At 43.5% G+C, this 27,972-nt stretch overlaps 1 protein-coding gene across 3 annotated transcripts; it reads left to right on the forward strand.

The window, feature by feature from the left end:
• Positions 1 to 6,506: 6,506 nt before the first annotated feature.
• LOC130195552 (protein arginine N-methyltransferase 8-B) lies at positions 6,507 to 27,918 on the forward strand. 3 transcript variants are annotated; one of them, XM_056417143.1, is made up of 11 exons: positions 6,507 to 6,579; positions 9,533 to 9,555; positions 10,439 to 10,684; positions 12,179 to 12,334; positions 16,419 to 16,482; positions 17,152 to 17,294; positions 18,048 to 18,135; positions 19,726 to 19,841; positions 22,366 to 22,516; positions 26,546 to 26,667; positions 27,778 to 27,918. In XM_056417143.1, the coding sequence occupies exons 1-11, from the start codon at positions 6,507 to 6,509 to the stop codon at positions 27,859 to 27,861; spliced, it is 1,266 nt and encodes a 421-aa protein (XP_056273118.1). In that variant the 3' UTR covers positions 27,862 to 27,918. The 3 variants fall into 3 exon arrangements, with proteins under 3 accessions (XP_056273118.1, XP_056273119.1, XP_056273120.1); XM_056417144.1 differs by lacking the exon at positions 9,533 to 9,555 and having other exon boundaries at positions 6,507 to 6,575; XM_056417145.1 differs by lacking the exon at positions 9,533 to 9,555 and having other exon boundaries at positions 6,507 to 6,575; positions 10,454 to 10,684.
• The last annotated feature ends 54 nt before the right edge of the window (positions 27,919 to 27,972 follow it).

Consider the following 27,972-nt stretch of genomic DNA (forward strand, 5'->3'; position numbering starts at 1 on the left):
CCTTCCCTGCAAAACACACTGATTATGTGTCAATCAACCTGATATGAACCTAGATTTACATAAATGACAACAGACAGCTCACGCGTCATGATTTCAGTGAGTAACAGTATACTGTTATAAAATATAAAATGGCACATGACACCTCTATCTCCTTCCCGCTGTCAGGCTCAGGATGCCACATGAAGATCCTGTTGGACGTCGGCCATGCCCCTCATGGCTGTAACCTCACTCCCCTCATGGGTCAGCATGTCCTCAATTTCTCACAGTGCTTTTGCTCGGGGTGCCTCTTGAGCATCTATTTCTTTGAAAAAGTATTAGGTTTTATTTATTTTACTGCACTTTTCTGTTGCAATATTAGGAATAAAGAGTGATGTATTTACACTCTCCCTTCGTTGATGTCTTATTTCGTCGTGAGCAGTTTAACCCTTGTGTTGCCTTCGGGTCAATTTGACCCGATTCAATGTTTAATGTCGGTGTTCTTTCGGGAGTCAACAAACAAACATAAAGTACCTCTAAACTAAAAAAACAATATTAATTCTAATAATTTTCTGAGATTTTAATAGCTGGGTCATATTGACATTGACCATAAAATATGTTAATAAAATAAAAGGTAAAAGGAACACATGACATTCAAATCGGACATATTGACCCGAAGGAAGGGGGGGTGAGGAAATAGTCAATCAGGTCATACCGACAGGAGAAGGGAGAATCGGGTCAAACACAAGGGTTAAGAGGTTAGAGTCAGGGTTACTCAACCATGTATTAAAAAATGAATTGCTCAATAAGTTGTATATTTCGATAATATAAAATAGCGCTTTGAGTTTTTTTGATCCAGTGCTTTAAAAGCTTGTTTACCGGTAAAATAAACGGATTCATGCGGTATACTGATTAACACAGTATCCACAAGGTCGGCCGAGTCTTACCGGGACTTTGAGTAAGTGTTGAAAGAAGTTTGGTGTCTCATTTATAATCTCTTTGAGCTGAAATGACAACGTACAGCAGCAGATAGGAGAACCTATTCAAAAGTTTTGACGACGATGTGATTGGCTTACCAAAATTGCACACAAAACTAATTGGTTCATTAAAAAGTACAAGCCCCCCCAATCAACTGGGAGAATCAGAGACTGAGATTATGAATGAACAAGAGTGTAAAGAGTGTCTTCCTTGAGCTTCATTATAGGAAACTAGTATTGTTCTAAGATGTTCTTTTTCAAACCAACATCCGCTCTTCAGTTTCTCTGCATTCACTATTCTCTTATATTCCCACCAGGTGTGTTTGACAGCAGCAGGTTTGATAGTTTCCACGGCACAGAGTCGATTTGCCACGTCCCTGCCCTGCTAAACCGCCGGCAACAAAGCATATCAACAAGAAAGTGCAACGGCGAATGCTGCGTGTGTGTACCCGTGTGGCGAATAAGGAGTGTGTGTTTGAGCACGTGCAGTGGCGCGAGAAAAAAGGACCCCACGAGCCCGAATCTCCTGTTGCTCCCATGTGAGTCGACTCAAACCGCCGCCTTGCCTAATCAAAGGGAAAACACACGCGACGCTCAATTAGTTCAGCCGGCTCCATTTGCTCCATTTACTCCACGGTGCAGGAAACCCCTGATAATGAGTCTGAAACGACACTTCTAATGGGAGAAAAATCACGTGAAAGTATGATGAGTGTACTTTGCCGTTGTTTCCGTCGCGGAAATATAAAAATACAGCAGCATGCAGCTCGTACTCACAAAGCCTCACGCAGAGATCAATGAAATCTGAATGGAATGATTGATGTGGGTATCTCTCTCTCTCTCTCTCTCTGGCATATAGCATTATAATATTATAACAAAGGACGATACACATGCATGATTAATTCCTGTTTTTAGTTAAAGTTTTTCTGACTGCACAAGTCAAGACTATTCTGCAAACCTCAAACATCAGCATGAGTCATTTAAACACCGCCGGTGTAAACACAGTTCATCATCGGAAGCCAATCACTGTCCCCAATCAGTGGCTGCAGGGTATCTGACAAACCGGCTAAAAACCACCTCACACAATCAGGCGACGTTCAACCACGGCAGACGGAAGGAGCTCGGGAGGGTTCCCAGTCGGCCTTTGATCTGTCACTCATCTCATCACGCGCTCAGTCAGCCTGAACGACGGCCACATCCTCAGCCTCGTTTCACAGCACTGAGGTCTAATCAGCGAGGAACAAAAAGGAGGCAAACATCGCAGCCGACTAAACAACAACGGCATTAAACTGTCGTGTGTGTGAGAGTGTCTCGTGTCTTGTAGGCTCGTTGTATTCATTGTTCTAACACAGCCGTAAGCCAACAGCAAACAGACGATTGCTGCTCCGGCCTCAGAGGGAAGCCGATTCACAGAGGAATCCATCAGGTTTATTGTTGCTATGTGTCTTATCGGTGTGTGTGAGGGGAGGCGAGGGGGAATGAGAGAGGCTGCTCTTGCAAATTGTGAGGAAAGTAATGATGAATTGAGGAAAGAAAGCTAAAAGCAACAGAGTCTATAGGACCTCAAGGTGGGAGAACAGCCCAGATGTGTAGCAGTAATGAGGCCCCAGACTTACCATACGAAGGCCACTGATACCTGGAGCCCACAGCCCGAGGTCTGATTGATACAGAGAAGCCCAGTGTGAATGGTAAGTGTGTCTCTGTGTGAGTCTTTGCTCAAAACCACCACAAGGTACCAGATTAGCAATTTTATCCTTCTGCCATATCCCTGAATTTAGTTCGATCCGTACAAAAACAGAATTTGAAAAAAAGAATGTGGAGGTTATGTGCTGCACGTTTTCTTGGCGACAAGACTGTCATGTGTGTGATGATATTAATATAAAATGTCTTAATTATTCTGATTCTCTGGTAGATTTGGTTACGTTTGTGCAGAGTCGGGCGAACTGTGTCCAGTATTTATGCTGAGCTAAGCGTCTCTCAGCTGTTACTTCATATCTACCACACGGACGTGAGAGTGGTGGCGATCTTCTCATCGAGCTCCGGACGAAAAAAATGAATGAGCATAGTTCCCAAAATGTCAAACCTTTTTCTTGAAGCATTTGAAGGCTATTTAAGAACTTCACGTGGGAAACTATATACCTTCCAATGGCAGATATGATACAGTAGTGTGGTGAAAGTACAGTGGGAGCTACTTGCATCTAAATCCGAGAACGCAACCGAATGAGCTGCACACGGTTGTATGAAAGCAAAGCGATGGCAAACATGATTAGATGACATATGAGGCCCTACCATACACTATGATAATGTTATGACTAAGCAGCTGAAATATGTTTAAAAATACAGAGAGGTTGTTTCCACAGAGCGTGTGTGTCTGTATGACACAGGGATATTCTCCGGAGAAATACTTCTGCAACTCTTTTTGGGGCGGGTAAGGTGAAAATATACTGTAAATATCTTCAAGGGCAATGAAGTGCTGTGCCGCGCTGCAGGGGGAGATGTTTAGACCCAGTCGATGCAACTACTGAGGGATTCCTGCGACAGCCTCGTAGAAACACACACACTGTAAGAAAGATGAGCAGCAGTCAGTCACCTGCACACGCCACTCACACAAAGTGCATTCTATGTTTCTGTGTTACTGTTACTACTTCAGCTGAGTCTCAAGGTTGGCCACTTGAGATGATGACATAGATGTACAGGACACTCCAGTGTGACATTGGCAGCAATAAAACAAGTTTCTAATCTCTTAAATTCTCTAATTGGGTTGTTAAATCATATTTCCAGGAACAAGTAAATCCTTTAAAATAAACCTTTAAAGAGGCAGTGGTTTTACTTTGACGACCAGGATTTTACTCATCATAGAGAAGTAATAAGATGACCCGTATTAACCCATTGTGTCCAGCTGGGTGACAATACCATGACGGGTTGAGTGAGGCGTCCTTGTTTGCTTAATTTTAGGGACTTTCTTATTCATGATTTGGACGTTGACATGAACACCATGTGGAGTGGAAACTGGTAAAGTCAATAACTCTGATATGACCTTAACGCAGCATTATGTTGCACACAAGACCTTATATTATTATTAATATTATTATCATTATTATTATGCACCTGTTCCTGAGCTTTTTAATGAGATAATAAGGCACATTCTAATTGCATTATTAAGGGACAATATGTTTATGAAATTACTTCCAAGCTTTGATAAGGGACCTATCATTATTAATCGAAATCTAGAGATAGACATGTCCACGAAGCCAGAAGAACAGTGTGACCTGGGAAAGCACTCGGTAATTTGTGTGTTTAAAAAGCTCCTGCAAAAAGCTACTTTTTTTTTGCTAGTAATTGATGTGCTCATCATTGTACTCATCGAATCGGAGCATTTATAGAACGCTTGTTTTATCACCGCCATCATTAATCGTAAATGAAAAGTCATATTTTCTCTCTGTGAACTGAAGACACATCTATGTGAGAGTTAGTACTCGTCCTTCACTCGGCTGCTGAAGACAAACCCGCAGTGCACTCTGGGTAAACAAGGGCACAGGAGATAGGGCGAGAGTTTGAATATTTATCCAAATTTGCACTAAAGATAAGTGAAGCAGCAAATGCAAGACTGCAGTTTATTATTATTCAGCTGCCCGAGCTGAATAATAAGCTGTGAGTGCATAATTAAATGACATCCGACAGCTGTTCCCGTAGCTCTCACTGGACAGCGGAGCCATTTGCTGCTTCTGGGTTGTTGGTAAGCGTGTAACTGCAATTCAGAAAGTTCATGTTGCAATGAAAGAGGCAGTAATGATCATGTCTGACACACATCCCCTCACTGCATCAGACAGGGGGAGGAAATGATACTCTGGACCGACTATTACCATTCTTAGCATCGCTCCGCGGTCAGAAAAAAGAACGTTAGTTATTTTTCAGCCGTGTGATGATAAAAGACCAGAAAACACACATCAGAGGGAGGAAACATAGGCAGCTAATGTGCTTTCAGCGCATCTGATCCTCTCAGAAGAGGACCGACGACCTAAAGCGAGAACGCCTGCTGCTCTATCAGAAATGATGTATCACACATAATAAGCAGAGCAATCAGACTGAGAACAGAGAACATCTTATCTGTAATCCGCTTGACTGCATGATCAATTGTCCGTGTGGTGAAATATTGATCCTCGTGCTCTTGCATGACCCTGGCTTTGTGGGCTTGTCAGGTGTTGTTAGCGTGGCTCTAAGAACGGCCATGTCCTCTGTCCGCCCTCTGTTCCTAAAATGCCAACTAGAGACGGACCGCCATGACATTCAGTCATGGTTCTGTCATAGGACCTGGGCTGCATGGTTCCTCCGGGTGCCAGGACACTGTCTGCCTCTACCTCTCCAATGAATAATGTAACCAGTGGTTAGTGTTGTGGGTGGCAGCGAGGGATGGCCTCTGCTCTGCTCAAAATAGACTGGTGCAACGCAGAAGGATTCAGAGACGAGATGCACTCTGCTCACGTTTACTCTTAAGAAGCCGCTGAGAGCAGTGCACTTCTGCAGCCATTTAGGGACCCGCTGCAGTGTGGGCAGAAACATGGGTGTTTTAATAAAATATCTCAAGAGAACATCCTGGTAAAAATGCAATTGTGTTTTATTAGAGAGGCATGTTTAACAGCGGAGAGAACAAAAGCATTAAAGACAATGTATGCATGTGAATGTGTGTGTGTGTGTGTGTGTTGGGGATGTTTGTGCTGCATCCCTGGACAGAGCAACAGATAACAGACGAGCAACCAGCTCTGACACTCTCTTCCCCCCCCCCCCCCCAGCCAATGAGACAGGAGTGGTCACTTCCTCTGTGTGCACGTGTGTGTGTGTGTCCGTGCGTGTGTAACCCGAGTACAGAGCGTCCTCCTCGCTCTTCAACAGGGAGTCAACTGAACTCCAACTTTCTCCGCAGCGCCGCGTTCAGCACTTTGCGGGGATGGAGAGCGGAGCAGATGCCAACAGCTGCATCCCGGAGAGCCGCCGTGCGCAATAAAGAGCACCGGGGGCGTTATTGATGGCATGTGGTCATGGGAAACATAGTGGGCACGTTTTTTAAGAGTCTTCAGATTGCTGTGCACGTAGAGGCTCTCCGCGAAGGCAGCCGCGGAACGCGGCGCTATTTTTAGAAACGCGGAAGAGGAATCAATCAAGTTGCGACTGAACCCGGGTGTTCGCGACACTCTGCTGCAATCTCCTGAGACTCGTGCGTGCTGGGTCACGGGCACGGGACGTTGTGGGTTTTTTGGTGTTGTTGTTTCGGTATCAGTCTGATCTCTGATGCCAAATGTTGCCTTTTCCTCTCATGCGCTCCAGGAACGCAAACCGGTGGATCTCAAACTTTTCCCCCATGGAATCCACGACACTTGATAGCTGCGTTGCTTTTGGGACCTGGTGTAGTTTAGTGTCTTCTCCCATGTCGTAGAGTTTCCAAAGAGCACTGCATTGTTGGGGTGTGAATGAGAAGTGTGACTTGAACGACACAGAACTCGCGCGCTGCTCTCTCGCGCTCTTCTCTCCAGTGTGCGCGCGTTCCTTTTCTGGCTCCACATGGGAATTAAGCACTCGTCCCGCTGCATGTTCCTCAGGAGGAAAATGGCGGAGTCTGAGAGCATTGAGGTAAGTGTGAGAGAGACACCTTATGCTTTTCTGAATGGAAAAAAAAGTCCTGCAGCAGAGTCGAAGTTGCAAAGAGCTGATTCCGCCCAGACAGAGTGATGCAATGCAGGCTCCATCTCTGCAAGGAGGTTAACATAACACAGTGGTTGTCTGCAGAGCAGGTGTTTCATCCAGTACACCTGGGACATTTCTTTTAATAACAATGCATCGTTTTCCTGGTCTCGATTTATGTTCTGCAATGTGATTTTACTTTGATGTGTACTAGACATGACAGAGGCAGGACGTTAGAGCTGTCTCCACATGCACGTTCCCCCCCACACAGCGTCTGAATACATCTACATATATGACATCGGGAAGATGCTGTGAGGATGATGATGAGGTTGATGAGGCAGAGCGCGCAGCTGCTTCACAGAATGACGGCGCTGTCCGAGGTGCTGCAGCGCCTCAGACCAGACGAAGAGGAGAACGCTGCCTGGGACTTGCAGGTGTATTGGCTTCCTCACACGGCACTCAATGGGAATCCTCAGCAGGCAGGATATAGTTTAAGTCCACCATTTACAGCCCACACCCCGCCCCAATATAATTACATTAATTTCCCCAAAAGCACACTGTGATTCATTCACGTTTCATTTAAGAATTCATCGAATTTAGCTTTTTTGGGGGGGCTCTAAATTCAGAGCAACGTGACATGAGTCCAATGCAGTGGTGCCCCTGCACATCTGTGTTCACAGTGACAGCCGAGGGAGCAGTGTGGGTCATGCTGAAAAGATATAAACTTCCTGTGAAGTTGGAGACGGCGTCATGTTGCTTTTGGATTATTCATTAAAAATGCAAGTTTATTCACGCGCGAGGCGTCCCTTAAACTCTTACTAGTTTGTCAATGCGCTCACGTGCGAGGGCAGCAGGCACTCAGAGGCACCTGAGTGCCGTCATGGCAGAGGATCAAACAGATTCCCTTTCCCGACATTGACACCGACTTCCTTCGGTTATATCAGTGAAACGCTCCTCCTGCTTCAGGCCATTATCGCCTTGAAGTCATCTATCTGGTACTTTTCTTCGGATATGCATTAAAACATCAATTTTCCGACACAGCCTTGCCCTCTTATCCAGCCGCTAATGTCATCACTGACTTCAGGGCTCACAAACAGGCGCCATCTTTAACAGCCAAACAAGTGAAGGTGCCAATTGAATGTCCTTCTTAAATAACAATGCTCACCTCCATGTGTGGACGAGGATACAGACTGGAATACAACCCCGTGTGTTTACCTGTCTGGGGGGTCAGAGGCAAGGACGTGTCTCAGTTACACATGCAGCCGCTCTCCTCTGACCGAACTGCAGCCCCATGTCTGCTCTCATCTTTTCCTTGATGATTGTTTTACTGCAACTTTTAGATTGATTGAGTTCTACAGTCTTAATCATCACTTCTGTAGCGCTGGCTTGTAATCATTCCCTCTCTGAGGGGCGTCTTGGAGACAGCTCTTCATCAAATCCTGCATTTTGTCTTTCACTGTTGTCATTTATTTTTAAGAACATGCCAATATTTCGACTGCAGTCTTTAGGAGTGTGTGCATATCATGACTGAACCTATGGTTTGACTTGAGTTCAGTTGCTAAAGGGAAACACCCATTTGTCAATCCAGAATACACAAATGCCCTCTTGAGGCCGTTATTAAGTCTCCATGGTGATGCGTTATAATATCTGTAAGTTGATACGCTGCGCCGTCCTCACGTGCTCTTATGAGATCAACCTTGTGGCTTAAAGGATTAAAAGTTCAACAGTTGGTCGCTCCCTTTTAATTAGCCCCTCGCAATGTGTTCCATCTTCTAAACGACAAACCACCAAACACTCGACCGAGCAGAGATACTGACGTGTCTCCACGATGGTTATGATTAATGCATTACTGCTACGTCAAGTGTATGTTGGTTGAATGCTCAAATATCATTGCTCAGAATTTCTTGTCAGAAGGCAGCGTTTATATACAGACGCTTTATCACTCACGTCATCTTTACCAATCATCTTAAAATCCATTAAAAGAAGGCATCACTCAAATGATTATGACTTAAACAAATGCTATTCATGCTCATTCTGGAGAGGTTTAGCATTCCCATGCAACACATTGTTGATTCGATAACTGATTCAGTTAGTCATGTGTGCACATGGTGGAGCAAGGACACGATCATTGGACATGTGTAGTAGCAGAAGGCTAACTGTGAGACACACAGGATGTCATTCACATGAGAGTCTCCAGCCAGCAGCTCCATGAATCGGCAACGTGCTAATAGTAGCACGCTAACGCAATGACAATGCCAACATGCTGATGGTGTTATAGTCACACGTCCATCTGGAGCCGTTTGGTGATGACCTTCAGGTCACCTCTGGTGCAGTCAGAGGATCTCCCTCTCACTGGTACCTGTGGATCCTGACTGCCTGAACAAAATGTCACAACTATCCATCACAATAATGCTGGAGATATTTAGTCTGGAGCAAAGTGTCGGACTGAGACATTACCGCCACGAAGCCAGCATGGTTAGCACCTGATATGTCGGTTTAAGGCCCAGTCGGTGGCCTTGAGGCGCAGCAGGAAGAGAGAGGACACAGATAAATATGATGGCCATCTTAGAGGGTAGATATAGATATAGATCCAAGATAAGGGATGATTGATTCTCTCAAACAACATACTGACGTATTATACTCTAAGTTCACTAGATCTATGTTCCATGCAGCGCTGTCGCTATAAATCACCAGTATTACTTCTTCTATTAATAAGGTTATCTACCTTATTACCTTCACATTGAAAATGCGGAAGGTTATGTTTTGATCGGCGTGTATTTATTTATTTATTTGTATGTGTGTTACTCGCATAACTCAAAAAGTATTAAACCGAATCGCATGAAATTTGGTGGGATGATTGGTTATTATCCGGGGACCATTTTATTTTGTGATCGATCGGGTCAAAGGTCAAGGTCAAGGTCATGAAAAGGTTAACATCTTTTTTTTACCACTGTTATGTGACAGCAAGGATACATGACCAACATCAAAATATCTAAAACGAAGAAGAAAAACATCTGTAGTGTTCCATTAGCTCTCCTGAAACACAACCCTCTCAATGTTGTCTTATTTCATTTACTTCTCATCCAAGATTATGAGTAAAATACACTGAGCATAACTATCATCCTATTTTCAGCCACCTTGCCAAATATTTCTCATTTATTTTTAGAAGGCTGAAAGTTGGAATGAGTACAGACACCAGAACGGCTTCCCGGCTCACAACTGAGACCCTGGGAGTCGGTTTCTTCCTCCATGTCTCAGTCTCACTCGCAAACCAAGACACATTCACACCCCATGGCTCCCAGCTGGCCTTCGAGGTGATAATCAGGGCATTATGGGATGTACCGTCTGTGCAGAGCAGAGCTTTCTTGCCATCTCTGCCGGCTGCTGACAGACAGGCTGACTCCATGTCAGTAATCAGAGCGCTCTTTGAAACCACCACACGGCGTCACACAGCAGCAGCAGCCTGCGAGTGGAGCTGAGCTGGATGAGAGCGGATGAAATTATGAAGGGGAATGGATGACGAGACAAGCCCAGCGTTGCATCCATGTTGGGTTTTTTGATACTCTGAATGTGATTTGAATAACAAAACGCCTCACAGTCCTCATCCTCCATAATGTGTCTTTATCGAGGATTTCATTTTAATCTTATTTTATAATATATATATAAATCTATATATAAAATATATATAATAAAATAGGATTAAGATTAAATTAAATATTCATTTATATATATATATAAATATGTATTTAATTTAATCTTAACCTTAATTAAATAATATTTTATTTAATTTCTCTTTATCACTGTCGTTCTAGCCACCGCAGCCGCAGCCACGGCCAATCCGCATCATTCAGTCCCGGTCGGCACAGCCCACCTCGATGCCCAAGCCGGTGCCTTCCGTCCAGCACGCCTCGCGGTCCGCTCTGCCGCCGCACACGCCTCTTGCCGCCGGCCTCCGCAGCTGTCCCGGGCGGGGCAAGATGCCCAAGCTGCTGAGCCCAGAGGACATGACGTCACAGGACTACTACTTTGACTCTTATGCCCACTTTGGTAAACATGAGGTATGGTGGTTTTTTCCCTCTGTTTTCTTTTTCCTGGGTCTGATTTTCTTAGCAATATTTAGGCAGATGTGAGACATGCATGATGACTGTTTGACCAAATAGTGTCTGGAACCAAAAAAGATAGTTTGCAAATTCCTGTTTGTATTTTCATCTGAGACACGAGGACAAGCTGAGGCTCTCCCTGTTGCATTGCACTTAATACTGGACCCTGTGTAATATGCATCTTTCTTTTAACCTCACATTCTCCATCAGATAATGGTGATCCCAGCTCAGTATTCATTTCAACAACATTTTTTTAAATTGAATTACAAATGTTAGTACTTTTAAATAAAAGAAGTCGTGAATTATAGGGTCAAGTATGATAATCCAGTTGCCGTTTACTTCCTGACATTTCTTTTCATTTGTAAAGCCCATGTTTATAATGCACAATAAACATACACATAATGTGTTTTATTCATATACAGTGTATGACTATAATGCATTATTTATATTTCCGTTAAAGAAGCTTTTTAAAATCGTTTTCACATTTCGGCCAAAGCCTCCATTATTCATTTGGTTTGACACGTCAGGCAAAATAAACTCTTCACAACGACTCACTCAAAACCCCAAAGTAGCATTATGGAGCACAGAAAGTCAATGAGTTGCTGTTTCATCCACACACGCGTGTCCCAGCGTCAGTGGCAGAAATCATGAACTTCTATTGTTCTTCTTCTCTTCTCAGACCATATCAGTTCCAGACTCTATTGTGTGTTGCGAAGGAATCTTTATTGATGATCACGTGTGACATAAAAAAACAAACCTCTGAGACTCTCGGCCTCTTCCTGCTCCGGACGACCCCAATAACGTATAACAACCAAATGCGTTATGTCATGGACGCTTAGAGCTGCGGCCGAGGTCACAGTCGGCCAATCCCATCAAAGGACATGAGATCTCCAGCGTGTCTGGGAGAACTCTGCCTCAACTCCAGCTTAGCTCACAGTCTGGACTTCATGGCGGATGTTTAAGGATCTGTAATACTGTGCTTCGAGATCTACTTCAGCCGTTATTTTCAAGAAAATCTCTCTTTCTTTATGTTTTATATCATTTCAAAAATGTAATGTTTCATTGGTTGAGCTGCATTGAATGCGGAGGGACCAACTTCCCACCCAAAAAGTGTGATTTATAAGATGAATATTTCAGTTTCAGGTGTATTCTTCTTGTCATTTTGTGAATATTCTTCACACGTGCATGCACTCGGTACGACATGCAGACAGGAAGACCCGGAGGCTCATTGGAGATTATTTAAAGGCAAGATTTGAATATAGAGCCCAGTGGCTGAGTGAGATTACGTAAAGGCCGTGTGTGTTATTGTGAGCTCTTGTGTGTTATTTATTACCACTCGGCTGCAGATATCTCAGCACATCCAGACCTCCTTGTCCGGCCGCCGTTTTTCAATCCAACAAAATCTGTGTCGCCATCTTCCATCTTCAAATCCTCTGTCATATGCTAAACCAGGAGATGCTGAAAGATGAAGTGAGGACGCTCACCTACAGGAATGCCATGTACCACAACAAGCACGTCTTCAAGGACAAAGTGGTGCTGGATGTGGGCAGCGGGACGGGCATCCTGTCCATGTTCGCGGCCAACGCGGGAGCCAAGCACGTGTACGGGGTAAGACGCGTGTCCCTTCACGCTGAACCATCAGGGTCCGATCAGCGCGTAGCCGACTGGCCCTCTGTGCATACGTGTTCACAGTCTTTTTTTTAACGTCTGGCGCCCCTTTAATCTTTCCAGGAATATCTTGTCTGACAGGAAGGTGATAAAAGTCTTCGTCCTCTCGGGCAGGTTGAGCTTTAAGGGCTCATTCTGTCATTTTGTCCCATGGCGGAACCAATTGGTCGTCAGAGCATGTCTGAGAATACAATACATGCCAGATACCCCCCCCCCCCCCCTTTGGGATGACCACATGGAACCGGGGTTCCAGCTACTGGTTGACATTATGTGTTGGTCTTTGCCTCGCATCCCATATGTGTGTTTCCCTTCTCTCTTCTGCGGTCTCGCTCAGTTCCTCCATCCCTCTCTTTATATTTTTTAACGTTCACGTCATGCTTTGCCACACACTCGCCCATCTGGAAAAGGCTTTATCAACAATAATCGGGCCAATGTTCCGGGGGTTTAGTTGGGAGTACGAGTTCTGCGCCAACGCCCGATACCTTTTATCGCACCTAAAGCTCATAAAGCTCCACGTGAAAGACGGGCTCGATAGGCGGAAGGACCGGGCTCTCGGCCAACGATGACTTCACTCTGTCATATGGACCTCGTTACAAAAAAAAGAAACGTAATACTGTCTATTCCGGCTCCACAAAGTACGTATGAAAGACTCTGCTGAATTGTTATACCTATCAGTCGTATAATAATAGTAATATAATCGTGAAACAATGAGCTCACACTGAACAGAAGTTCCTTTTAAATTGATTATTTTTATCCCTGATAACATGACAGTAAATATCTCATAATGGCCTTTTTCTGGCAAGATGTAAAATCACAGACCTTGTAGTAGCAATAAAGGAACGGTTAGCGGCAGGAGAGCAGTACGTGGGATGTGAAGTGAACACCAAGAAGTAAATAGTGTACGTAGTGGGGTCGGTCCATACACTGGAATCATTCCAGCTCTCAACAACCCCTCATATGAAACTATCGGCGGGAACTTCCATCCACCAACTCACATGTGCAGATTGCAACCTGCCCAGCATGACATCCCAGAGGGCCGATGTAAACCAGTATACTAATACTAGCACATATATCAGGGTTCAAACACCCAGCGCGCCCTCTCTGAAGGACAAGGGCTTTCAGGTGGTTTGATATGTGCAGGCGGAGCTCAGGACGGAATCTGATCCAGACTCAGATTCAATAAATGTTGCATCTCGTGCACCAGTGAGAGTCTAGTCGTTCAGACGACTGCTCCCTGCATGGCGGTTAAAAGCTAGAAGATAAAAGAAGATTTAAATGCAGATTGATGAAATGATATCACCTTGATAAAAAAGGGATATATTAAGATAGAGCCAGTTTCATATAGTTTACACAGTATACAAATGAGACACTGGTTTATAAATAAGCATAAGATATGACATTTCCACCAGACTTTATCTACGTTCCACTAAACATACTGTTCTTAGAAATATGCTAGATTTGATAAACCATAACATTATCTAATGTCATCTCGTTGATAAGTTCAGTATATAAAAGGATATTCATGTTAATATTGTAGAATGTACAATAACAAAAGCTTGAGACGGCTGGAAATTCTTATAAAGCTAAAGAAATAACAAGTGTGGCTCGCTGATGACTCGTGATGGGAGCAGCTGTGCTCTGCGTCTGCAGAGAGGAGGACGAGTGGCAGCTCTGCAGCGACTCTTCCTCACACTTGTGAGACGTGAGGCGGAGTCGACCTTCTACACTCCTCGAGGCCTCGGCCCTCCCACTGAAGCGCAACGTTGATGGACGCGTGGCTAACGGCCGTCTGCAACATTCATAAGGCGGATTCAGGGAGGCTGTTCTAACGTCCAGTTCCTGCACCCTCTGCGTGAACTGAAGACCTCAGCTAGAAAGCAGAAGCCAGAGTTGTATTTCAGTATGATGCGTTACACTGCAAAAAGAAAAAAAAATAGCCGATAGGATATCTCCTAATTGGCCCATCTGTGATGTGTGGCTCTACTGTCTAACCTTTTGTCCTGCCTCTGAAACAAAAGACCTAATTCTTCATGAGAGTCTAGAGTTCAGCTCTCTGCACTAAAGTCCCAGCGTGGTTATTACGATTCACAGCACCACGAGTTCATTCAGGAGCCCCCCGCTTGATTAGGAACAGATGGATCTCCTACAGCATGAACAAGTTCACACACCTCTGACCAACCGAGTCAGACACTCAGGTGGGAAAGAGCACACACACTCAGGTGGGAAAGAGCACACACACTCAGGTGGGAATGAGCTCACACACTCAGGTGTGAAAGAGCACACACACTCAGGTGTAGATCCATCCTCTCAGACTCCCCGATGCTGGAAGAGATCGGTATTGACAAACGCCTCCTCTTGAATTATGTTCTCATTCCATAGAGCCGCTCCGTCCCGGGCTCATTCTGATGAATGAAGGAGGCTTTATTATGTTATTACTCTGCTATAGCTGGCACCTCAATGAATCAGCCATGAGTCCTGCATTGATGGGCAGAGGGAGTACAAGATATGTCAAGCAAGGAGCCGAGGAAGTATAACATACTAAGAGAGATGTGTTTCAGAAGAAGAGTGATGGAACCAGAAAGGCAGCTGGGTAGAGGTTCATTTAAAAGAAATTAAAATGTGAAATGACTAATAAAACTAGACGGTAAAGGTCTCACTGGAGCTACAGAGCTGGTTGCAGCTGAGTAGTGACTAATCTTTCCCCTAATTACTGAATATAAGACGCCCTGGCAGCGTTTCAGGGGCTGGTTTACTTTGCAAATCCTATCCCATCTTATTTCTTTGTCTTCCACAATTCCATCTTGTCCCCTGGCCCCGTTTTGCGAGGCCGAATGAACCTCAGTGCACAGCGCCAGATGATAATCCCTCCCCTGTGAGCTACCTTGTGCTGTCAGGCTCACTGTCATAGAAATACTGAGAGTCCTAGTAAATAATATTATAATAATAAAGAAAAATAAGCTTCTTCTTGTTATTGAACTCGACAGGCCTTCACCAACTCTAAGCTTGTTAGCTATTGTATACCCCCCCCCCCCCTCTTCTCTTTAAAACTGTCAGAGAAGCAGTTTCCAAGGCGGTGTCGTCTTCAGGCCCCCGATGGAGGCCGCCAGCACAGAGACACTAAACAAAGAAACAAAGATGACCCTGCTTGCTACCCCAGAGGGTAACGCACGGTGGACAGGCGTTCACGCCAGGAGCAATGCATCAATAATATATACTTTACTGCAAATAACACCGGGAACGGGAGTTCACCGGGATGTCTCCCTGCATGGGAGGAGCAGCCAGATGAACAAACAGCCAGTGATCAGGAGGAAGAAAGAAAATAGCATCCTGTCCTATCTTTCCCACACTGTTAAAAGTGGTTTCCAACATTAATGCTTTCACGACCCAAATCCATTATTTCGCCCCCCCTCAAAATTCTGATAAAAATTGTTTGTAAAGCAGAACGTTTTTTCCCTCTTCTTTCCTCTCCCATTCATCATCTTATGACCACCGGCTTTATCTTGTGACCCTATGAACGGGACTGGACTCGTAAACCACTGGACGGAAGTCCACTTTACACCCGTACACTGTACTACTAACACGGCTGTGTGTTCATGCGGGGCTCCTCATGCACGACCTTTACCTGTTATGGACTATTCATTGACATCGCTGTAGTGGTACGTTTACTTCAGTGAAGAATCGGATTACTTGTCCCACCGGTGGTCATTCGTGACTAACTGTTACAACCACAGGGAGCCATTACACATGTCGAATGTAATAAAACATCTGGATGAACTTGAGGATTCAAACAATGTAGAGCAGTGCAATAGAAGTGATGGGATGTCAAACTGAGCCTGGTGTACGCCGATTGAGTCCACATCAGTAAAGCTGACGTTTAAAATCTTGTAAAATGTGAATTATAGGCAAACTGAGGACGTATAGCTATACGTGTAGACATTCCATTCAAGATATTCTTCCCAAAGCATCACCTTCATCTATCTACAGACATTTCATTATTGTTGTTCTATATTTTTCTCCCTGCCAGATTGAATGTTCCAGCATATCGGAGTACTCCGAGAGGATCATCAAGTCCAACCACCTCGACAGCGGTGAGAGACACGAGGATGAGAAGAAGAATATTTGGTGTTCATCATTTCATTCGGCGCTGGGCCAGCTCATTTAAATTCATTTGCACAAAACATGCTGACAACTTATGGGACTTCAAAGCGTGTGTTTAATTCATAACACCTCCGAAACTTCCGGAGAGAGAAAAAGAAAAACGGAAAGACTCCAACGCTGACTGTGCATCTACCAAATGATGCATCAACCAACCTGTCAGCCAATGTTGTGTCTATAAGCCGATGAATATCAAGTGAGCACAAGTCATCGAAAGGAGGCTTAACGTTCACCGAGTTCCACGCTGGAAGTAACAGGGTTGGCATGTGACTGACAGACACTGTATCACCAGGGAGACTCTTTAATAGCTTATTGGCAAAGCATAACCAGAAATGCTGAAGTCGGCTAATCTCTACGAGGCTATCCACTCTATCTCGGTTTATTTCTGTCTCACACGCCAGTTTATTTATTTCACGCAGTGATGCAATATCATCACATATTGTATATGCAATGCACGACTTGAGACTTAAATCTGCTTTTGACATGTCTCATATTTTCTTTTATACACTTCTATAGGCATTAGCACTCCTACACTTTCGTGGTAGACACTTTTTTTCGTACGAGAATTCATTCTGACCTCAACGATGCGTGATGTGTTGCAGTGATCACCATCCTCAAGGGCAAGGTGGAGGAGGTGGAGCTTCCTGTTGACAAGGTTGACATCATCATATCGGAGTGGATGGGCTACTGCCTCTTCTATGAGTCCATGCTCAACACCGTCATCTTTGCCAGGGACAAGTGGCTGGTATGACGTGTGGAGTGTGTGTTGATGTGTAGACGTGATGTGTGCGTTCACCGTGCATTAACACCAGTAACAAATATCACAGGGACAAAATGAGCCATCTCTGCAACGACCATTAAATAAGTCATAATGATGGAATTAGCAAATACTGGAATCATCCTGGTGTTATATGACGAGAGTGCAGTATATCTAGAGATGAAGGCTGACATGTATTGTTTAAGAAAATGAATTGATACTCTAATAACACTCAGAATTACATGTACAGCTGTCAGTATTAAATCAGTAGCTACCAGGCTTGAAGTACTTGCAACCCTCCATCATAAAACACATAATTATCCAATAATTAAAGGAGAACAGCAAGTAGACACAAGTCATCTCGTCACAATGAGTCAATAGAAATGCATCTCATATTCAGCTCCTTTAACATAATACACTTAATAATAATGCAATGATCACTTTTGCATGAACAGAAAGAAGAGAAGCAAGCATAGGGATGACTTATATTAATAAGAAATATATAACGTTTGCAAGAATGTTGAATAAACCACTGATATTCTTTATTATCTTCCGTGATTGGAAAGTAATCGGTTATCGTCTCATACGTCATAAACAGCTATTACAGGCAGCGCACCAGAGGGAACAATAACATCTAAACATTGCTGAGGGTTTAAATGTCACCGACGCTGTAATGCCGACCTTTTATAATGTGTCCAGGATTAATTTCAGAGTTATTTCTTTGCCTCATTTATCAAACAGAAACCCGGTGGATTCATGTTTCCCGACCGTGCCTCTCTGTACGTGGTGGCCATCGAGGACAGGCAGTACAAAGACTTCAAAATACACTGTGAGTTCAGTGTGGAAGAGTGTGTGTACGGGGGGGGGGGGGGGGGGCTGTGTGTGTACATGGACTGTGGACCGACACACACTCGTCCTCTGGGGGGGGGGTCTTTGTGTTCAAAGTGCAGAACACCGTCCACACCTCTGCATTGCACTCACGCAACCTTTCCAGCTCTGCAAATGAATTTGAACTTTCTCTCCGGCGTAACACTGGGTGTGATAACTAATGTTATAAAAATCAACAAGTCTCTCCATCTCTGTATGATCCCACTCTCAACATGCCAGGAGGACTGTGGGCGAAGTTTTTTTTTCTCTCTGCTGGAGTCATTGTGCACCACCCAGATGACAACAGGCATGCAAACAGAACAATAGCCAATCGGCCTCGTACTCACACTCCCACATGCATCTGGGAAATGATGAAAACCCACACCGTGAACCTCATATCACATTGGCTCGCTGCTGTGCAAAGCTCTCCAATGATGCCTCGATGCTATTATTCTGTATTTTATGTTCAACTCATAGACTGAGTACTGACTGAGTGCATGTGAACCAACAACCTTTTGTCTACCGGCCAAGTGAGGAGTGGCCTGGAGCAGCACTGCAATATTCTCAGGGCATGAATGGTACTCTGGGCTGAGCACTGCTTTAGTTAGGTGGGCGGCAATACATTCAAATAGAGCACATAACAATGTCCCTGGAGGGGTGTGACCTGTTCATTATCACCAGCTTCCCAGTGCTTTAAAGCAGTTCCCTCCTTTTGGGTCATCATAGAGATGTTTGCTCACACACTATCTTAAGGAGCTTAATGCATAATGTATGGGATAATTTAGCTGAAGCCGCGGGAATATTCAAGGCATGAGTGGGGGCTGCGTTCACGAGAAGGCAAGGCTCAAGTTGACAAATCAGAACGATAATGGGGGTCTAACTTTGGGGGTGGGGGTGTATCAGATTTTCCTGGGAGGCTCTACATCTGCAGCCCAACTGTTTGCAGCTTCTGTGGCTCTTCCCGCCATAGAAAACAAAATAAACTGAACCAAAACTTGAAAAAGAAGACAACTTTGTTACCTTCGCATTGAAAATGCGGAAGGTTATGTTTTGATCGCCGTGTATTTATTTATTTATTTGTATGCGTGTTATTCGCAAAACTCAAAAAGTATTGAACCGAATCGCATGAAATTTGGTGGGATGATTGGTTATTATCCGGGGACCAGTTGATGAGATTTTGGGATCGATCGGGTCAAAGTTCAAGGTCAAAGGTCATGAACAGGTCAAAATCTTCTTGAATCGCATGAAATTTGGTGGGATGATTGGTTATTATCCGGGGGCCATTTGATTAGATTTGGGGATCAATCGGGTCAAAGGTCAAGGTCATGGAAAGGTCAACATCTATTTTTTTACCATAGCACGATACATTTTTGTCCAATTGGCATGCAACTAATGCCAAAATGTTCATAATTCAATGCCCAATCTTGTGATATGCGAAGGTATGCGCTCTACCGAGTGCCCATTCTAGTTTCATCTGTTTTCATTTTTACAAAGGAGATGCTTAGACTTGACATGCGGTCAAAGTAACTCAACCCTGCTGTGTGTTCACCAGGGTGGGAGAACGTGTATGGCTTTGACATGACCTGTGTCCGTAACGTGGCCATCATGGAGCCCCTGGTGGACGTGGTGGACCGCAAACAGGTGGTGACAAACGCCTGCCTCATCAAGGTGGGTCCAATGTCAGCGAATGGCCGAGAATGGATTCATCACACCGATTTGAGATTTGTGCATATAATGTCAGTTATTTGTTCGATCTCTCAGTTCACCACTTTAGTCCAGACTGAAATATCGATAGGATGGATTGAGGTGTAATTGGGGACAGATATTCCTGGTGCCCAGAAGATGAATCCTGATTGATTGCCTTTAATTGTTGTGCACACGTTCATTTTCCCCTCAGGATGAATATTTTAACAACTTTATTGATCCTTTAATATTTCATCTCGCAGCCTCTCTTGATGTGTTCAATAATTTGGATTATGTCTAAACACCTGCAAAGCAAATGACATCACCATCAGCCTCCACTGAACTTTGTGTAAAACTTTTGTCTTCAGTGGCTTCAAAGCGCATTGAGAAAACTACACGGTCCATTTAATAGCTTTCCTGGAGATTTCAGTCACATCCCCCCCATTTCTGAGCTAACATGTACATCAAAGTCCTCACAGTGCTCAGATAAAAATGATAATCCAAACATGATTACCATGACAACAGGGCAAACTCCATCTACAAATTATTTCGTATAAAAAGCCCAATAATGGTGTCTAAATGGACCTCTACATGATTATTACCGAGCACAGTACAACACGGCGTTACCACCCGTTCCCATTGCAGGCCGTCAACTGAAGGAACTGTACCAGAGGTGAACAAGGGGACCATAAAAGTAATAAAGAGTGGTTATATTCTACTATATTAATACATCATTAGTTGCAGTGTATTGGTAAACACACTGTATGGCTGGCTGTGACTGGTTTGAGTCTAACCTTGATGTGTGGCCGGTGCCCTGTCTGGCCTTCACTGCGTGGACTACACTGATACGGTCCGTGCATGTCAATAGGAGCTTCTGCTCCTTCTAAGTGTCGTATTGACCTTCTTATCGCCGGTATTGATTGGACAGCTTTGCCCTGTCTCACCTCTGTCTCAGTGAAAACTGCGGCGTGATCACACCTTGACTTCAGTGTCGCTGATTGTCAAGCACCCATTTGTCTTTCATGTGTAATGCAGCGAGATATGACACAATTACAGCAAGGGATCAGTCACGAGAGTTTAATAAAAGTCTCCATGATGCTGATGGGAATGATGTTTGTCTTGGGATCTTGAAAAAGAAAAAAATAGAAGAAAAAAAAATAGAAGCCGTACCAAAATAATACCCTGCTGTCAAGCTCTATTGTCTTCAAATGGATTACTGACTGACCTCATTAAAGTTGTACAGCTAAGGAGTAGCACACATAGGACCACATGTTATTAAACCCTGGTAGGAACACTCACTGAGGATCATAACCACGTATTATCCTGCAGAAATAACAGCCTGGTTCTTTCATCTTTTATTTAGCCGTCAGAGTAGCCTAATTACAAAGTTGTAAAGATAGTTTATTTGTTATATTACAGTCTGAAACTTCGAAATGTGACTTTGAGAAGTTTTTGCTGCATGACCAGAGTAAATATCTGCTAACGCTGTTAATGGGAATGATTATTTTGAAAGACAGCAGGGGGAATCTGACATTAATATTGCCAGCAAACATAAGGCGCGTTCCTCAACAGTAAATGTGGCATCTGGCACTAAAGCTAGCAGTGAATGCGTAATGTAGCCGATGGAATAGATGAAACGCGCTTATCACAACTCATGTCACCCTGCTGGGTGATGTGTGTTTTCAGGTGTGCCGCACTCCCCTCTGTTTCTCAGTGTTTTTTAAGCTCCATGATATGTTGGCACTGTGCCGTTCACCCGACAGGACGCCAGGATCTGGAACAACATGTTCTTCTCCGAACCAGTGGGACGATGGGTTATCTGATACCCTGTTAAATTCACTGGAATCAGGGGACATTTACAGATTTTGGGGTTGCTCGTACGAAGCATGAATAACACCTGGAGCCTGAGTTCCCGGACGACCTCAGTCCCCCTATCCGTGTCCCTCGTTGGAGGTTTGGAATAGGAGCTGGTTGAAGTCAAAACTATGAGATTATCATTTTGGGACATAATGCGTGGACCTGTTCACTCTTTAGCCAGAGATGAATGACAGAAGTGATATCACCAACATGGCTGCACCTACAGGTCTAGGAGTAGGTTAGCAGAGTTTAGTCCAAAAACTGGAAACAGAGGTAAACAACCAGCTTGGCTCCATCTACCAGCACAGCGAATGATAATTATTAAAAAGTGAAATCTAGGTTGTCTCATCCAAAACAGTTGTTGTGCAGTTTTTAAGCTAGCTAGTCGTCTCTCCATTCTCAGATTCTGTGCTAAGCTAAGCAGCTGCTATCATTAGCTTCATATTTAACAGGCAGGCATTAGAGCGGCATCCTCTCAACTAACTCTGGGCTCGCTGACAAATATACTGTATGCATAGGCTACTGCACTTCCCAAAATGTCCTTTAAAAAGAGAACACTGTGCATCGGGAGAGTTTCACGTGACCGATGGCCTATGGTGTCATATGTGTTTATGAGCTCCAGATATTTGAGTCCATCTCTTTACTCCCGCAGGAGGTGGACATCTACACAGTGAAGACCGAGGACCTCACGTTTACCTCAGCGTTCTGCCTGCAGATCCAGAGGAACGACTACGTCCATGCACTGGTCACCTACTTCAACATCGAGTTCACCAAGTGCCACAAGAAGACTGGCTTCTCCACCGGTACAATGCCACACACTGTCTATTACTTTACATACGGGGATATCTGTGTGTGTGACTTTTAAAGCGTGTATATATTTTTCATTACCAGCCCTCAAGTTCAGTATCTCTCTATTCTGACAGCACCATAGATACCTCACTTATCATTGCCAAGTTCACTTGCAAATGGCCAACGAGATGTCTGACATGTTGCTGATGAATTGTGGGGTATTGTTGTGCTGGTGGAAGCGCTTCATACACGACAGCAGGGCAGCACAAATACAAGAATAAGGGCGGGTATTACTTGACTTTCCGAATTTCACTACAAACCTCAACAAGCAAACATTGAACGTGGAAGTGGAAACTCCAGGAGCATGCAATCAGACCATCAGTTGGACTGGTTCACGAGACCCTCAGTATCAAGTGAAAGAGGAGTAAACCGCTCTGTGTGGTCTGTGTGGAGACGTTGAAGGTATCTGATCATGTCTCGGTGTCACTTCACATTAGAGCAGTTCAGGCTGACATGATCCAAACAGTGCTGGGCTGGAGTGAGCAGTCTGTGTGTGACTGACCTCTAGTGGTCGTGGTAAGTAGTGTAGCTACATTGAAATGATACGTGAAGCGGAATGTATCAATGTAAAGGTTGGTTTGAACAAAATAGCTTTTATTTATCAAATGAATGCAACATCAGAAGCGTGCATCTTTTCCATAAACAACTATATTCACATACAATGAGTTAACCTAAGCTTTCTCTGCCATGCCCACTTCCCCTCTTGCTTTTCTGTAAGTTTATGTCCATCAGCGTCTGACCTGAGGGCTCATGGTCTGCCACATTTTTTAAATACAGATGTAAACTTACACACAGAGAGCCAAATGTGCAATTGATTCCCCATACGCCCGTCACATCAGACACACACAGGCTCTCAACTTTGGAGGAAAAGGCAAGCGGGGGTCAAATATTGCTCCGCATTAGAATAAGAAACGCAGCTTGTCAGTGTCTTTATTGAAGTCTGCCCCAAGGAAAGAACGAGGGCCCGGCCTGTGCAGCGGCCATGGTGATTGGTTAGCCTTTCATCTATGGACTCAGAGAGAGAGCTCGTCTTTAGAGGCGACGCCACCAAGCTGGAAAGAAATTCAATTTAAAAGTCTGCTGAACTTTTGAGTCTCTGTCAAGCAATCGGTGATGGCCAGGGCACCGACGGGCGCTCACACTTATTTGGGAACTGGGGTGTCAGATTGAACCTGTCTGTTTCCAGACACGCACACACACACACACACACACATACACATATATAGATGAGTGCACATAAGGTGGCACAATAGATACAAAGGGATGAAAGAAGAAGATTGACTCGAGCTGAAGGTCAAGAATGCAGTCATGCATTTCCCACCTTCTACTTCCACTCTTGGTCTTGAACTCAAGTGGATCTACTACTCGCTCTTTTTGCTCCATTACTTCCCAGATAGAAGGACACAGACTGGGTTCAATGCCCCTGCTGTCTTCCTCTGTGTGGTTTGTATTTATTCTCATCCTGGCATTCAGGGCAGGTAGTTTAAAGTATTCCTGGAGCTCTGTTGACTGACAACCCATGCATGGAGTCTCTCTGCCTTCTGCCCCGTGTAGACTGGCGTTGACATGAGATCCTTGGTGGGGCTGAAGATGGATAACTGGAGAGGCTTTTTCTTTTTTTAAGTCTGCAGCATCACTGACAAGAGGATAACATTTCTGCTGTGCTGCTAAAGTTAAATTCGTTGTTGGTAAAACTTTCTTATCAGAAAGATGAGGACATGGTCTTTGACTATCTGATTATCATCCTTCTTGATGATTGAGTACCAAGAAGATAAATACTGGTTGTGAATATGGAATGAAGCCTCATCCGTTTAAATATTTAAATATTAACTGTGTTTCTTGCATGCAATATTAATACATATCAGAAACACCTCTTAGTATAACAGTAAAGTTCAGCAGGACCACAAACCACCGCGGAGTAGCTCAGTTGTGAAACTTCCTCTTCAGCTTATTTATGAATAAATAAAATAAATAGAAAAACAAATAAATAGGAATAAATGATTAAAGATCTGTTGAATGACAGTGGCCGTTGATCCTAATAGAAACAACTTTTCAAAGCAGTCTTTTTTAAATATTGCGAAAATAACATAATGGGCGCCCAATACTATCTAAAATAATAACATTTATTATATATTTTTTATATATAATCAATAATTTTTTGTCAAAATCATAAAAAGAAGAAAAAAAAGGTCACGTTCATACATGCTGGTCCTCCTCTCGGGGGAGATATTTTCATAAAAAATGACATTTTACGAAAACACTTACAAATGTTTATCTGATCTTGCATATATCGTGCAATAGATTTGATCCATTTTCTTTAAAACCTTTTTTTTCAATACACATTATTCAGTAAAAAAAAATATCTGAAGGGAGGCTTGTCTGGATTCCTCCTGTGTCGAGGTCAGCTAATCAACATCGTCTTCTTCGTAACCCTAATTCAAGAAGATTCTCAGACATCAAAAATGAAATTGAACATGTTTACTATTAGTCATGTTCGTGGGAAGAAACCGGAGTACAGGGAGAGAAAAAAAACATGTCGATAGAAACTGTGAGGCCTCAGCGTCCACCACACTCTAGACCTCGTCTTCAGTCTATCGGAATCATAGACATGTTTGTATCTGATCACCAGTGTGTTGTCCCTTTGCTGTATCTGATTGTCGAGTTACGGCTCCAACCTAGCGCACTTCCCCACTTGATGGGGATTGGTTCATCTACCCGGATTTAAACTGGGTTTCACTCAAAATGACAACAACTTTTTCCTTTTTTCTTTCTCCTTTTATTTTGGAGTTAAGCCATTGCAGTCATTTCCGTTCGCTCCATATGGCAACGAAAGAGGTGAAAAACCTTTACAGAGAAAACAGAAAAACCCACATTTCAAATATGCCAGCAAAAAGCACTCTTGTAGTCTTTTCCATTTGCACCCGTGCATTCTGCATGAGCACACCACCTACAGATCCCCAGCTGTGCTTCCACTAATATATAAATCGTAAACAATATAACAAGACACCAGACAATCAACCTTAGACAAACTCAATCCTTTAACCCCAACGACATTTGTCCACAAACAATTCCCCCCTGCACACGTGAGCGCGTCACGGAGCCCCATGACGTCGCTGACGCTCCCGCACTAGCAGTGAAAGTGAAAGTCAATAACAGTCCGTCAGCGTTCAGAGTTTGCCTCCCTTACCGGCTGCCTCTCCGGACTTGTAGATGCCCCGTTCTAGTTCCGCAGATCGTCCGCTGCGTACTCTACTATTTTCTCGCGGCGTTTGTTCATCACCCCATTAAGTCCGCCCAGTGGTTATTTCCGGTCTATAAGCCTCCGCCCCGTTTCCCAATTGCTTGTTTTATTTTACAATTATCTCGAATCATTCCTACGTGCTTTGTTTACATCCCAATTATCTATATTCCTATTTTCATGTTTTACTTTCTATTTATATATTTCGGATAGAAAATCTAAACACGTTTGACTTGACACTGATACTCTATTAGGCTGCTAAGTGTTGTGTCTCCATCAACAACTTCATGTCATCTTTTTCGCTTATCAAGTATGGTGTGCATCATGGGTCTATCCTTGGACCACTTTTGTTCTCTCTCTCTCTCTCTCTCTCTCTCTCTCTCTCTATATATATATATATATATATATATATATATATATATATATATATATATGTACGCTCCTCTTGTGTTATCAAAAGACATGGTAACTTTAATAAAAAGCTTATGAATGATCTATAAAGCTTGAATACATTATTTATAAACCATGACTAACCTCATTAGTTACAACTTATAAATCATTTATATAGGTTGCATTATTAGACTGTCGTACCATTTTGTAAGAATAAATATGTGTGTGTGTATGTGTGTGTTGTGTGGTGTGTGGTGTGTGTGTGTGTGTGTGTGTGTGTGTGTGTGTGTGTGTGTGTGTGTGTGTGTGTGTGTGTGTGTGTGTGTGTGTGTGTGTGTGTGTGTGTGTTTCCCAGCACCAGATGCTCAATACACCCACTGGAAGCAGACGGTGTTTTACCTGGAGGACTACCTGACGGTGCGGAGAGGGGAGGAGATCGTCGGCAGCATCGACATGAAGCCCAATGAGAAGAACACTGTGAGTACTGTTCAGTCTGATGTTCCTCCTGCGTGGGATGTGGAGTCATAACACCAATGGTAATAATAACTGCCTTCAAGTGATTCATCGTGTGTATGTATGAATAAGAAAATATAGAATGTGAGAGAACAAATAACTCAAATATAACATGAAAAGTGTTTCTCAGGATCATTTGAGCTCTTCCCTTTATTCCCTATATTCTCTCTAAGAGATAACTCATTCCTGGCCACACAACAGATTGTTTACTCCTCAGTGTTGGATTGCAGTCAAGCAGGCAGCGGCACTGCAGACAAACAACAACACATGATGTTGTTGACCTCGTCCGTGTCCTCTCCTCCCCCGCCGGGGTTCTCTTCCTCCTGTTTTCTCACACAAACAGCCCGTGGTTACTTAACACCACCTTCTGCTGCAGGTCAAAATGGAACATCTGAGTCGCTTGTTCATATATATATTTATATATACATATATATATATATATATAAATATATATACATATATATATATATATAAATATATATATATATACATATGTATAAATATATATATATAAATATATATATATACATATATAATAACCTTCAATTAACCATATATATATATATATATATGGTTTTCACGTATGTGCTTACTCATCCCCGCTGTCTGACCATTGAAGATGGATAACTGGGGAGACTTTTTTTCTTTTTTAAGTCTGCAGCATCACTGACAAGAGGATGACATTTCTGCTGTGCTGCTAAAGTTTAAACCTTTATTGGCAAAACGTTCTTATCAGAAAGATGAGGACATGGTCTTTGACTGTCACACTGATTATCAACTTCTTGATGATTGAGTACCAAGAAGATAAACGCTGGTTGTGAATATGGAACGTAGCCTAATCCATTTAAATATTTAAATATGAACTGTGTTTCTTGCATGCAATATGAATCAGTAGCTCAGTTGTGAAGCTTTCTCTTCAGTTTATTTATGAATAAATAAAATAAAATTGAAAAACAAATAAGCAGGAAAAAAAAGATGAAACATGTGTTGAATGACAGTGACTGTTGATACTAATAGAAACAACCTTTCAAAGCCGACGGACATCTTTCTTTTCTCCCTCTCTTCGACCTGCAGCGCGACTTGGACTTCACCTTGGAGCTGGACTTCAAGGGGCAGATGTGTGAAGCGGCCATATCCCACGACTACAAGATGCGCTAAGTTCCACTGGGGGACGATGGCGCCCCACTGAGTACCACCCCTGAGCACCCGAGGGAGACAGAGACACCCCCACGTCCAGAGACAGACACACCGTGTGACGTAAGGGGGGAG

Source organism: Pseudoliparis swirei, chromosome 6 (genome assembly GCF_029220125.1).
Source record: "Pseudoliparis swirei isolate HS2019 ecotype Mariana Trench chromosome 6, NWPU_hadal_v1, whole genome shotgun sequence".
In the NCBI taxonomy this organism is placed as follows: domain Eukaryota; kingdom Metazoa; phylum Chordata; class Actinopteri; order Perciformes; family Liparidae; genus Pseudoliparis; species Pseudoliparis swirei.

Bases quoted from the DNA above. Each gene is read 5' to 3' on its own strand.
- LOC130195552 (XM_056417143.1), top strand. From the start codon at position 6,507: ATGGGAATTAAGCACTCGTCCCGCTGCATGTTCCTCAGGAGGAAAATG. The intron at 12,335-16,418 runs GTAAGACGCGTG...TCTCCCTGCCAG, and splicing joins GAGCCAAGCACGTGTACGGG to ATTGAATGTTCCAGCATATC. The intron at 22,517-26,545 runs GTACAATGCCAC...TGTGTTTCCCAG, and splicing joins GAAGACTGGCTTCTCCACCG to CACCAGATGCTCAATACACC.